We start from the raw sequence: 14,622 nt of genomic DNA, 5'->3' as shown, positions 1-14,622 counted from the left end.
GTATTGTCTGAAGCTGTAGCTAGCCCCATGAGTCAGGAGATAATATTTTGTGAGTAAATACTTAAAGCGTCTTATAATTCATCATTGCCTTCTCCCATAAGGAGAAAGCAGCTCCTTGAATCCATCTAGTGGACAAGCAGTATAATCAACCACAATTGGTCTATTAACTGCAGGAACCTTCTCTTCCAGCTCAATTAATGTTGTTATATTTTTGCTAGTTATTTCTAGATCTAGTTATTCCTCTGTGTAATGTTTCCATGACCATGTGAAGAACTGATTATTATTAAAATTAGTAGCCGGGGGTGGTGAGAGTTCTGAATATCAAAATGAATAAACAATATTAATTTTGGAAAAACATCATCTCACATTAATTACTCCTCCATTACAGGTGGTGAGGTTGGAGTATATGATCTCTGAAGTCCCTTCTCACCTAAGCCGTTGTAGGATTCTATGACTCTTAAAATGCTTGTAGGAGGAACCACCTGAGCCAGGGGCAGTGCACAGCATACTGCTGTAATAGGACAGAAGGGAAGGTAGCACACAAATATCACAGCACAAGGTGTAACATACTCATAAAATAGAATGTTTGTCTTTATCAGTCCTTGTCTTGGATGTAGGGAAGGAAGGAAAAGTGCCTTTGAAAGCTACATGGTATTCGCTTGTGGTACATATGGTTGTCGGCTGTGTCCCAGGGACACTTAAAGCAAAGGGGGGTATGCAGCCATCACTTAGCCTGCATGAACTTTGACTTCTCACAACAGTGAATGTTTACTTTTGGAGTTAGAGTAACAGCAATCCATAAAAAGGAAATGTTGGAACATTGCCCCAACATGCGCTGGTATTTTTGCCTGAGGCATATACAGACAGAAGCACTACGTGGGTGTGTGTGTATGTGTACATGGCTGTGTGCAGCAGAAGTAACTTCTGGTCTTCTAGAAGACTACATGCAGATAGCAATTGATTTTACCATAAGAGACACCAATTTCATTCTAAATGATTCAGCTCTGAAATAGCACAGTAAAGCTTGTATTTGTTTTTTCTAAAACCTCATAAACAGATACTTGCATGTAACAGCTTACCTCAGCATTATGAGGTAGGAGAATGAAAGGAAGTTAAAATTCATCACTATTTGCATAACATGAATGCTGTGTCATTAACAGATCTTGATGCCAGATAGATATCAAATTGGATTTGTGCACAGCTTCATTCTAACTGATGCCACAGAGTCCCATTAAAAATATTTTCTGCAGATAGTGTTTTCTGTTTCTGTGGTAAGGTAGATAGGTTGGTCACCCTAGAGAAATAAACCTGAGAAAATAAATAATTGATTGATAATGCCGTAGCATAAGAGGGTAGGAATTAAAATAAAAAGAAGAAGAAAATAGTCGGGGTTTCTGACTGTAATATTTCCTGATGATGTGGTTTGGTGATGGAGGGCTGTGGGAGTGGGTTTCTGTGAGACTTCTAGCCCAACACGTTTTGCTTGTGTTGCTGCAAACCAGGAGTCATTGTGTGAGGCTGTTTGGAGCAGAATTACAGCCCAGCTAGGTTTCTGTGAGCTTTCAACCCAGACAGAAACTTATTTTTTATCTGAACTCAGCTGTACTTTGAGGTCTGCTAATCAGAGTTACCTGCACCCAAGGGCAGGACTGATTTTTCCCCAGATACATGGCAATGTTGGCTGGCTATTTACAGTGCAAGGATGAACTCTTCAGACTGTGACACCTCAGTGATGATTATCATTACTCTGCAGATTCTGCTCCTGATTGTCTTTTAACACTCCTAGATAAATATCCCAGAGAGACTTGTAGGTTACTGAAAGCTTCTGCCTCAGTAAACCTAAAGTAATTCCACTCAGGAGATAAATAGGCCATGTCAGACATCCCCATCTTAGCACTTTTCTTTGTGATTACACTTTGAAAGTATTTATTTAACTCTAGAGTTGTTTTGTCTTTTCCTTCAATTTGATTTCACAGCAGATCCTGCAATAATTTACCCACTTGACTGACTGAGGGTTAGGAAGTATTCAGCAATTCAACAGAGCAGATGTAGCTAGGAATTTTCTACGTTTCTTCTGGCGCTGCTTATGTTCTTCATCTTCAGGAAACATCTCCCCTTCGTTGTTCCATTTTGAAGCTTCTGCGTGGCATATTGAAAAGATAATTTCCCTTTGAAAACAGTCCTCTCATTTCTTACATCCCCCTGTCCTGCTGTGCATCTCTGCTGTTGCTGTTAGTTCTTCTAACCTCAGCAAACACGCTGCTTCAAAATAGTCACTCTTTCTTTAAGTCTCTGATCATCTGAGCTCTTGAATAACTCTTCCAGATCTCTGTTTATTTTTCTGCTGTGGAATCTCATGCTGTTAAAACACGTTCAACTGCAAAATGAGTATTTGTATAATTTTAAGTGATCTAACATTAATATGCTTATCACTTCTGGTAAATCTCATATTTGTTTCTTGACTTGCTGAATCTGTAAGCATATTGGCAGCTCCTGACACACAGCCATTATCTTTGATGGCTTATGACAATAACATTTCACAAAGAGTTTCTTGTAACCAATATTTTTTTTCCCCCTCTAGTATCCAGAAAAATGACAGCTTGTTTGGTGAATTTCTATAGTCACAGTTATTTCTAAGTAACCTTTGCTGGATTCACTGAGTGCTGTTGAAGAGAAGCATTCCTTATTACTGTTTCCTTCAAATATAAATTTCTTTTAGTATTGTATCATGAGGGAATCATAGTAGTCTATAAATGTATGCAAATGTTAGAGTTGATTAAATGATATTTTGATTCTTTTAAGCAAAATCTACTCTCACTGAAATATAAAGCTGATATCTAAAGACTATACATATAAAATTGCTCCATATATGCTAATTCTGAATTGTTGAATCCTCTTTCCAGAATATCAAGCTATTTGTTTCACTTAGAAATTTTGCTGCTTGAGTATTGATTATCTTCTGCTGGGGGACTCTGGGGGAGGAAGTAAAAAGGTTATAACAAATCTGTCACCTTTTCAGATGTGGTAGGTTTGGTGTGTGCCTTAGCTTGCAACCTAATGGCTGCTGCAAAGACTTGAAATGTCTTGGCTGGTTGACAAAGAATTACGTCCCCGTGCTCCAGCTTTGTCCCAGATAACTGTCTTTCTTGACTGCCTGGCATCTCAGAATTACTCGATCAGGGTTTTGTATTTAGGGAGGTGCGAACACTACTATGAATTGTGCATGGACAAGAAAAAACAGCTGTATTAAACTTAAAGGAAAGAAGTATTGCAGTGAGGGCAGTGAGGAGAGGCATATTCACCAGCCCATGCAGTCCTGTGTATTTGTAGCTGTTCTGTTACTGCCCAGACAAGGAGCAGAGTCCAAGGTGAACTTCTCAGGAGCCAGTGCACAAAGATACAGGATCTATAGAATCATCAAATGTAGTCTTATGCTATCACACAAACCTGCCAAGTATACCAAAAGTGAAACAGGACTGGTTTCAATCAAAAGAGAAAAGCATCTTGTTTTAAAAGTTTTCCCTTTGTGCAAGCAAGAGAGAAATTTGCAAATTGTTTTCATCTCTTGAATTCTTGGTAAGGGCTAAAAACACCTCATCACTGCATTTCATTCCCTTTCCTTGTCATTCCATTCTGTTTTCCACTAGAAGAAGAAAAGTTGTTTTCTTGTGTCTACTTAATTTCTTTCCCTTTATGAAATTCTTGCTTTGAGGCTCATGCTTCCTGGACCTGAATAGTTCCTGGTCAGAGCTTAGTCTCTCAGCATCCCTAAAAGCTCCTTGCAGAATCAGACCCCTGTGCACACAAGAACTCCAGAGCTTTAGTTTTATTATAAAGCCTCATGCTTATGCTGAAAATATATGATGAGAAGGGACCTGTTTGGAATCTCTTCCTAAGCTTCAGATGGTCTGGTGAGAATGGGCTGTTCTCTACCGTACGTTACCTTGATTCATGTGAAACATCGCATATTGATGCCTTTATAGACAGCAACTTAGTGTTTCAGAGGAGTCTGCATGTTACAAAAAGGGCAGCAGGTGTTATTTAGACTAAATTGACCTTGAAATTGATTTCTTTATTTTATGACTTACTGAGGGGAGATTAATACTTTTTTTTTTTTTTTTTTTCCTGCAGCCTGAAACAATTTACATGGTAATAGAAGGCAGAGTCAGTCAAATAAATTGCTGGAAGTAGTAGTGTTCCAAAAAAGAAAATATGGATCTTACTTGCATTGATTCTTTCTATCCCCAGGGAGTAGCTAAGACTTTTAGCACTGGGGAAAGACTGACAAAATTTATTTTTCCCATTAAAGGCAGACAAATGGATAGTAATGTCTGTAAGCTGACATTTACTCTAAACTTTCAGTTGGAGGGATGGGGAGAAGGATGTGCCTCGTATAAAATTTAGGGAGTGTTTTAATGCTATTTTATGATTTCTGCAAGGGCAGATGGATAGCAGAGAAAATGATGAGAACCTTCTGGAAAGCCTGGTGTGGAGGAAGCACAGCTGCCATTTAGAACAGACCAGAGCTTCATAACAGACTGTAAATGGTTGTTGAGATTCCACCTTTGAGAGAGAACCTCAAATTCCAAATGTTCATGGAAACAAGAGGCCTAATAGAAATTATCTGGAGGAGGCAGTGAGAGGAACATGAGGTACAGTTGTGTAGGAGGAAGTTTTTCTTTCTCATGCTGCCACATGCTTTCCAGTAGACTCCAAGATAAATAGATGGCTACATGATTTGTCAGTGGGCTAATACTCTGCATAACTGGAAAGTATAGGAGCTCATATAATGAGATATCACATGAAAATTAGTGTGAATAGTTGTGTGTGTTTGTTTGAAATACAGAAATAGCATATAGGGAAATGTGATGATGACCCTGAGGACGAGAGCAGAAAATTAATCTCTTGTTATTCTCTTAGAAAGCTGCACCTGAATGCTGCTATTGAGGCTGTAATGAGTGAATGATTATTTCAGTCTTAGTAACACAGGGGGAGGAAACTGGTGTTTGACAGATACCAGTCTGCTCAGGCCAAGCTTCTGGCACTATTTGGGAGAGGACTCAGGCTCTTCCTAACAGGTTTAGATTAGTTTGGAATTCTCTGTCCCCCTAAAAGTAACCTTGGTCTGAGGAGTTTTGCTAATTGAACTTTTAGCTCCTGGCTCAACATGCCCTGGATTATCAGAGGTGAGCAGTGTGTCACAAATACGGAGCACATCACAAGCTTCCTAAGGAGATGTCCCATATGCAGCATAGCTCCAAGCTGTTTGATTTATTACGGGTTCACAGTGCTGTGCAACGCTTGGAAATAAGCAGTGGAGGAGGATGTATTTGCAAAATACCTGTTTAGGATGACAGGGTCATTTGGAACTCAGGGTATTGCCTTCTGGAAAAGAAAGAGTTGTGTACAACAAAATCTGCTCTTTGTCTGCCAGCCTGCCTGTCCTTGAGAGCTTTGCAGAAGCAGTAGCCCTGCAGAATGGTTAGCTTATAGTTTCAATTCTTGCATTGCCCTTTGCAAGCACTGTGAAACTATGAGCTAAGGTCAGCCATGCAACCTACTGCCTGGTAGCCCTGTCACAGGAAGGGGCATGCTAATTAGAAGACCGGGTGGAAGGTGATGAGCATTGAACACAAGTAAGTTCAAGATGCACTGTGCCCTATGTTTATGTGTGTTCTGTCTGTATGATGTGCACCATGAGGCACATTATGCCCCTTATGTAAAGCCCCTGTTTAACCTGACTTTTTTTTCCTTCCTCTATCATTTCAGGACTGTAATTCTGATGTTACAACTCTGGTTTCTAGTGCCAAGAACAGTCCTCAGGATCCCGTAAGTAGAAGCATTTTCCTGAATAGATCAGATTCTGTAACTGAGGTTAGATTTTCTTTTAAGTAGATTCAATCATCTATCACTGCAACCAATTTATACCTGTGACACCTCAATGCTTTGGAAGTGGCTGTACGTGAATTTGTTTAAATGCTTTTTAATATTTGAACACATTAGTATAGGAAAGCTCTATCTCACCAAACAGGATAAAACTCGAGCCTGGTGAATCTGTCTTGTATGCTGCTGACTGTATCACATCAGCATACACACTTGGTTTGGGTTGAGTTTCAGTGCTGTGCAGAGCAAGATGGCATCTGAGTGAACTCTAAGTGTGAGCTGCAGTTCAACACCCCTGCAATTCTTTATGGTTATGGTGTGCCCAACTGAGGGTATATGCAGAAAAGAAAAGAGAAGTTTGGACAAGTTCAGTAACATGCAAGAGCAAAGTGTTTACAAGGGTAATGATGCCATTTACCTAAACAGTGAGCAGGACTGCACCTTATACTGGTATAAAGAAACAACCTCTCTGTCCCTGTGCTGCACCTCTCCTTGATTTTCCATATACTCTTAATATTCATCAGGAAGTAAGTGTACCATAAAGTAAGTTTATGCTAAGGTGCAAAAGGTGCTGATGATACTCAGCTCTATTTGATCACACAAAGTCCAGCATTTGTTGCAGTCAGGTCCCTTTAATCAATTATTTTCTGGTCCCTCATGATGCCCCTGGGTTGGGTGGGGGCAGTAATGGTTGGGTGATACCAGTAATTGACATGCTGTCACTGTTCACATTTGGGCTTTTGGGGTTTGTGGCTACTTTTTTTTTTTCCATCTGATTATCTTAATTGTATACCCTCAGATGTGAGCTGTCAAATATGCACAGTAATTCAAGCTTCTGGCAAAACTTCTTTTTCTGATTTACACATATGATTAATGCAATTTTAAACACGAGGCTTAGGCATTAAAAGTTCTGTGAATGAAGAATGAAGGAGGTGGTTGGACTTTCTCCAGATGAACACTGACTATTGGTTTGAAATCACTGCCTTTTGGAACTGCTTAGCCATACTAATATAAAAATATCTTGAAAGATCAAAGCAGACAGGAGAATTTTAATGTTTCTGGATTGACAGAACCTTTTTTACCCTATGTACTAAGTTTTGGAAGCACATCTGCTTTCAATAATTCTTGCTGGACTGATACTGATACTTCCTTTCTACTGGAACAGCTTTTGAAAGCTTTAATAGCTACTGAAAAGGTGCAGCTCTGCTGTTAGCTTGTCAAAAGTTAACTTGTAAAATAATGTTGTGAGAGGTGAAGGCTTGCTTTCAGGGACTTGTCTCTGTCTTTCATATATTTGCATTGAAATTAGGTCTGTACCAGTTCAAAATGTAGGTTTTGAAGAATGATGTAGTGTGTTTTATTTTCTGGCTGAATGTGATTTCTACAGTTGAGAATTGCAGGTGGTAGGACTCTGGAATAGGTTGCCCAGGGAAGTTGTGGATGCCTCTTCCCTGGAGGTGTTCGAGGCCAGGCTGGATAAAGCCTTGAGCAGCCAAGTCTAGTGGAGAGGTGCCACCACCCATGGTGGAAAGGTTGGAGTAGGTGATCTCTGAGGACCCATCCAACCTAATCCATGGTAGGATTCTATGACAATTCTATGAACGAGTTCTTATAACCACCTATGATTTTACATTGAAAACTTCCCTCTTCTTTAAAAAAAGGGAGGTTGGGAGACGTGGGATGGGAGCTTCACTGTCTTTATTGACCACACTTAGCCTGCAAGTTCACATTCTTTTCATTCTTTTTTTTTTTCTTCTCCTTCTGGTTGAATCTTTTATTTGCTGTTGCCTATAATAAAGTGCCTTCAGTGTACTGACTTAACAGGATTTAAGTTGTTTTGCTTGAACGTCAGTAATTTGAACCTGATTTGCTTATTTTTGGGTGGGGGGAAGAGTTACAAAGGCAAGATTAGCAGTGTATTTTGATCTACTGGAGAGGGTTGTGATGAGATGAGAAAAGAGTTTCCTGTTTGTCATGATATTTCTGATGCCACACAACCATGGCATGAAAAATAATGAGTTAAGAGTTGAGCTTATTTCTCTTGAAATTACACTGTCTTTGTTGTCGCTTGGAAAATTGTTTGTTGTGATGGATGAGAAGGAATACATAGATTTTTCAAATGTGTTGCCAGATCATTGCTTATAGAACAATCTGGTAATAAAAGGAGAGTTGACAGATAAGAATTCAAATGGATCTGAGAATGAATTATTGAATAATGCCCCAGTTCCAGAGTCTGAAAGGCTTATTTCCAGTTGTTGTTCTCTCTCTCTCTTTTTTTAAAAGTAATTCTTGGCTGCTTTTCCTGCTCTTAGTGACAGATCCTCTATGAAAGTCTAATGCAGCTGAAACTCATAGACTGCATTTACTTCTGTCTTACATAATTGAGGCTTTATTGAAATGGCTGGATACAGTGATATAAAACTACAGTGGTAACTTGATGGTGAGTCAGATCTATCAAACTTCCTGTTTCTTGATAGGTAGAGCTGCTTAATAGATTGTTTGTTGAATAATTCAAGATGTTTTCATTAAGCTGAGTGATTGTGCCTTTTAAAACCTTCCTTTTGTCCTTAAATCTCATCAGGCAGGCAGTTGTACCTGTGGAGTGACTGAAGAAATTACTATTGGGAGGCTTTAAGATGTTGCTAAATGACTAGCTGTCAGAATCTAAAGGGCTGTATTTGGGCTGATTCTGTCTCCTTTTTTTGGTCCCTTTTCTTATGGTGTCCTTTAAGTGATGAACTGCCTCTATCTGCAATTTCATAGTCTTCTCCTACAAGTGGTGTTCCCCAGGACTCAGTGCTGGGGTCAATCCTGTTTAACATCTTCATTAATGACCTGGATGAGTGGGATCAAGTGCACCGTTAGTACATTTGAGGACAGCACCAAGCTGAGTGGAAGAATTGACAGCTTGAGGGTAGGGAGGCTCTGCAGAGGGATCTGAACAGACAGGATCAGTGGATTGTGAGCAATCGTATGGGTTTTGATAAGGCCAAATGCCAGGTTCTGCACTTTGTCCACTATAGCCTCTGTCAGAGCTACAGGTTTGGGGAGGAGTGGCTGGAAAGCTGCTGAGCACAGAGCAATGTGGGGATGTTGATTGGTAGCCAGCTGAATGTGAGCCAGCAGCATGCCCAGGCAGCCAAGAGGGCCAGTAGCATCCTGGCCTGTACCAGGAATGGTGTGACCAGCAGGATTAGGAATGTGATTTTACCTTTGTGCTCAGCACTGTTGAGGCTGCATCCCAATTATTGGGTTGGGTTCACTTTGGCAACCTTCACTCTAGGAAGTATATTAAGACACTGGAGTATCTCTAGAGAAGGGCAATGGAGCTGGTGAAGGGTCTGGAGAACACATCTGGTGAGGAGCAGGTGGAGGAGCTGGAGAAAAGGAGGCTTAAGGGAGATTGGAGGCATATCCTCAGGGATATGGCTCAGTCAAGGACTTGTCAGTGTTAGGCTGGTGTCTGGACTTGACAATCTTAAAAGTCTTTTCTGATCCAGGTGATTCTGTTATTCCTAGGCTACCTTAAAGTCTCATCCCTACTCATTTAAAGGTTTACATTTTGTAAAATGCTTTTGCTTTTCCTCCAGTCTCCATTTCTCAAATTCTTGTCTATATATTGATATTTGATAACAAATACCATGCACAGTTTTTAATCAAGAGCTGTTGAGAAAAGGTACCGGGAGTAAAATAGGACTTTTCAGGGTAATTCAGTAGGGACAATAATGATTTTTGCTGAGAAATAAAATTGCTGCAAGAATTGCTGCCTGTGATCTGAATAGAAATGTGCTAGCTACCTGAAGTTACCTTGTCTCTACTGCTGCTTCAGGAGAGAGATCTATTAGCTGGAGATAATGGCTTGCAGAAAAAAAAAAGTGGCTTTCTCTAAATTTCCCTTTCCTATTGAATGGAATGTATCATAGCACCAGCATTCTTTAAAAAAAATTAAATAAATTTGTCACCACTGGGGCAAAAATAGGATTGAAAGAAAACCCAGCTCCTCCCTAAGCATCATCGTGGAGCATATGGATAATGCGTTGGGTGGAAGAGTCTCCTGTGTAGGGGAGAAGGGAAGGTGCATTGTGTGAATATCTTGACTGATGCTGGTGAATTGATTTATCTTCTGAGAACTAAAAAAAAAAAGAAAAACTTGGGGGAAATATTGGTAACTTTTAATTTTCAACCTAACATATAGAATTGCTGTAAAATGTAGGATTCATTACAGTGCTGTCAGGCAGATCTGAGAGTATTTTACGGGTTTCAGTGCATGTGAATCGAACTCAAAACAAGGTTAAAATTTTACCTGAGATGCCTTGTGGGGAGATTTTGTCAGGTTTTATATCAAGAGGGCTTTCTGCTTTTGAATATCCAGGCATGTGAAATGTATTGCTGTGTTAATCCACAGCAGACAGAATAAGTTAGAGGCAGTTAAGGAACCTTGACTGTTATTCCTACCACTTTCATTTGTTTTCAGTGTTAGTGCTCATTATTGTCACACATGGAAGTGGATTTTCATTCACAGCAAGTGAGTTGCCTCAATGGCTGGAGGCTACAGTCCATGGAAACTGGAAACAGTCCTCTTGAAAATCCTCCAGTGTAATTGAAATGATGAGCTAGTGTTACCGGTACAGGTTGGATGGAGAAAAGCTTCCAATTATAAATGCTATTTAATGACAAATGAAGACTAACCACTTATCCTTTCATTCAAACTCCTGCACTATACTGATACCCTTTGCTCTTCCATTAGGTTATGACTTGTATGTTGTCATTAAATTAGGTGCCTACCTTGCTGTGTTCATTATCACGGGTTAGCCCTGCCTAAGGCAGTACTTATCTGAAACGCTAAATTAGAGTTGTAGGTGTTCTACTATACTTAGAAAAGCAGATCTTTAGGACAAGTTGACAGAGGTTGATATTTTGATGTTCCATTGATTAAAATCAATTTTGGTGTCATCTTGTCTGCCAATAAAAATGGTATTAAGTAATGCCTTGTTCTCTTAGCAGTCTTTCTTCCTTTCTCTATCAGAAGTTCTTCTACTTCTGTGCTTTGGCTAAGGAGTTGAAAGTCAGTCAAAATAAAATAAGTAAATTCCAAGAGCTGAAAATTCAAATGCTAAGAAGCAGATGAATCTAGAGACCTGCTGAAATGCCAGGTTACACCTGATAGAAGATCACAGACTCATGCAATTATTAGGGTTGAAAAAGATCTTAAAGATCCTTTCATGTTTTTCATGCTTTGGAAAGAAAAGCTGGGTCTGGACAGCAGCTTTCCATATTGAGGGGTAAAGGAATAGCCAATGAAGAGAACATGCATGAGCAGAGTCAGTGCCATGTGAGTTGCTGTTTGCATTGTTGCACAGGAAGGAGAAACCAAACCAACGTTTGAAGGCTCTCAGTCAAGTCTGGTGGCACACCTATTTGGAAAAGGAAGCCAACCTATGAATTAAATGAAGGGAAACAGGATTCTTTTTAGAGTGGTTGTGGAATGAGCAAAGAAGGGAAAAAAACCCCAACCTTTTCAGGTGCTAGTAATATTCACATTTTTGTGGTTCTAAATGCTGGAATGAAACACATTCAGAAAGGACTCTGTGCTCACAATCTTAAGAAAAAGTAGGACAAGTCTGTGTCTGCATGAAAGGTGTGTGAAAATTGCATAGAAGTTGACATCTTTCCCTGCTAGCAGCACTGACTTGTTTGTAGAAGTGGATTGTGCTCCCATAGATGGAATACAAGAGACTGTATTAAATAAGGTATAAATAGCCACTTTCTACAGCAGTTCTGAAAATGTCATAGTTAAATAATTGGAGTGAAACTAAAGGGAATGTCATCATTTTTCTCGCTTTGCCTTTGAATCTTCTTCCGTCAGTCAGGAGATGGAAAAAGGCATCTGGAAAACAAATGAATAAAATAATTGATCTGCATTAATATTTGCACAAGCAAAATTCAAACCATTAATTCTAACAGATCATTTGGGTGCTTTTATTGCTCTTAGAGGCAAATAGATCAAATGCATCATTAATATTACAAGTATTTATAGTTCAGTTAGTATTTTCTGTGGGTTTTCATTCGCTTTCAGTTCACATGAACAGTATTGCTGAAGTATCAAACCTGAGAATTCTGAGATAACTTCTGGACGTTCACTCTGCCGTTTTTGGAGCTGTCTTGTAACAGGGCTGTATGCATTGCATGAAAGTAAACCCAGGACATGACAGCAAAACTTAAATCTCAAGACGTGTTCTGTTCGGTATCCTCTGTCACCAGGGAATGACTGTGGTGATGAGAGCCGAGATTTAAAGTGTGATGACAAGATGCCATCTAGTGACAATTGGTAGGAAATTGAAGTTCAACGTCTACAAAAATCTCTTTTTGAGGATTCCAAGTTTATACTTCAGAGAAGAAATTCAACCTCTGTAGCGTGACTCAGAAGTTATTTTTCTGGAAATATATTTTGCACTGCCTTTAGTTTGCCCTCTGTTAGGTGTGGGATGTTAGCACCCAGTTCCTTTGCTTTCTGATATTTGCCTGTGGGTTTGTTTTGCCAAGGCAAATATTGCTGCTGTCACCACCCAAGTCATCCTGTCTCTCTGATAAGCAAAATGTCATTCCTGGTGAAATTGGTGTAGTACTATTTCAGAGTTCTACTCTTACATGGCAGAGAAGCTATTTTGAATATATAGCTTTATGTTATTTTTTTCTCCTTAAAAAAACTAACCAAACAAAACCCCAACAAAACAATAGGTTAATTGAAGGCTGTATTTGCATTTCTCCCCCCACTTCCTTGCTAGAAGAAAGACTATTTATTTTAGTAATTTACTTCTTAGAAATCTCAGGTACCAAAGATGTCTGAGGTTCATTGTCACTTCAGTTATTTTCCTTTCTGAGGAAGCTCCACTTTGACAGAGATTGAAGCTGTGCAGCTGCTATTTAAGTAATAAACTATGTTGAATGGTACTTGTCTTCTGCTGGTGCTAGGTATCTGATTTCCCTGGAGAGAGCCAAATCTGGTTTGTGGGATGCTGTCTTCCTGCATCCTGGGAAAATTATGCCTGATATTGTTTAATTTTGTGCCAGAAATAACCTTTGACAATGAGAAAACTTGGGAGTGAGCAGCTTCAGCATGACTGTGCAAGGAAAATGTCTGTGTATTTATCAACATTGAATGACACCAAGCTTAATGGATATCAAAATTCTATCCTGTGAGTTTAAGTCAACAAAGTCCAGAACACATCAGGCTCCTCCCTGTGAAATTCGTTGCCATTGCTGCCATCTTAGGTATGCCACAGAACCCAGAATATTCACTTGCTAACTACCTTTCTCAGACTGACTGCTTACAAAAGGTGCAATATCTGAAGCAGTGATTTTTGTCAGTGTCTTCATATCGCAGAGTAACTGCAGAAATTCCTAACCTGCAGCATGTGAAGGCTCTGAGAAAGATCAAAGCAGTTTATAATAGCTTAACGTTTTAGCAGTAATCTATCAGACCAAGAACAAGCATTTCTGCTCTGCCTGTTTGAATAGACACCTACAATATGATGGGCTTGTGAGTGAGTCTGTGACAACCACAAATTATGTGCAAAAAATTAAACCAATTTAATTTGCAATTACCATGTTTGCAGAATTTGGAAGTCTGAATGTATTTAAGTTCAAGATCAAATGGCTTAAGATAGGCTGTGTTAGTTTTGTTATTTTTAAGGGAAGAAGCTTGGTTTTGAGTTCTTTTAAATGTACTGGTCCTCTCTTTCCCTGCGTGTTTATGTAGTTCCACAGGAGCTGTGAAAGAAGCATGTTTGTTGAGAGAGGGATTTCATTCTGAGGGAATAGCTAAACTTCCGTTGAATGCAGAATAGTATTAAAAAGAAATAAGCTCTCAAAAGCAATCTTGTAGTATTGACATTTTTAAAACAGGAAGGGGTTATGAGAGTAATTGAAGCAATTGTAAATTCTGCACGTTGCTCATCAGTGTTTTCCAATTTACATCCTAAGCAAACTATCAGTAATTTCCTGCCTAAGTAAGATAGAAAGTGTTGTTAAGAGCACAACAATGGTTGTATTTGGAGAGATGATTGTGCATGATGTTTTATTCCAGGATGACCAGTAATGGGTATTATAAACCTAGAAGAACAAGCAATAATCTTTAATATGTTCCTAAATTTCCCCAACTGATGACTTGGATACAATGGCTGGCTAAGGAATTTTCCATATTAGCCTTTAATAATTTGTTTAAGCATTTTTCCTAAGATTGTCTTTATACAGATTCTGAACTTGCACATCTTTTTGGCATCTGCAGTATCCTATTCTATCTTGTGATCACCCAATCAAATTTGGCTTCTGCCTGCTTGGGAATATAGACTTTTCAAAGTTGCTGCTGTTTCATTTTAAACACCAAATTACAAGAACTCAGGGTAGAATAATTCCGCATTATGGTTTGTATCTAAGCATCTAGTTTATGCTACATGATTTTTGCCACCAAAAAGAATCTCACATGAGTAAGCTTGCCAGTTTGATGTTTGTAGTGAGTTCTGTCTGTTACTAATGCCAGATATTGTCAGAGTAAACAGTGGGCTTGATTAAACATTTCTATAATGATGTTATCAAGGCCTCAGGCATCTGAAATACGGTAAACAAATGTGTGAAAGTCCCAGGAAAGAGAAAAGTAAAACTGTGAGGCTCAAAGTAGATGTGCCAGAGTGTGGGCGTTTGTTATTCCATCTCCATTAATAAAACACTTCATGAGTATAG

General features: G+C 39.2%; 1 protein-coding gene across 12 annotated transcripts in view; it reads left to right on the top strand.

Annotated features, from left to right (window-relative positions):
• RBFOX1 (RNA binding fox-1 homolog 1) overlaps positions 1-14,622 on the top strand; it is a 1,229,664-nt gene that overhangs the window by 132,879 nt on the left and 1,082,163 nt on the right. For all 12 annotated transcript variants that reach the window (XM_064153056.1, XM_064153048.1, XM_064153051.1 and 9 more), the window contains exon 2: positions 5,770-5,829. In XM_064153056.1, coding sequence (XP_064009126.1) covers positions 5,770-5,829 — 60 coding nt within the window. The remainder of the gene's footprint in view (positions 1-5,769; positions 5,830-14,622) is intronic.

The sequence above is a fragment of the Pogoniulus pusillus genome, chromosome 13 (genome assembly GCF_015220805.1).
Source record: "Pogoniulus pusillus isolate bPogPus1 chromosome 13, bPogPus1.pri, whole genome shotgun sequence".
NCBI classification, from domain to species: Eukaryota; Metazoa; Chordata; class Aves; order Piciformes; family Lybiidae; genus Pogoniulus; species Pogoniulus pusillus.
This window is presented reverse-complemented; position numbering and strand designations above follow the sequence as displayed.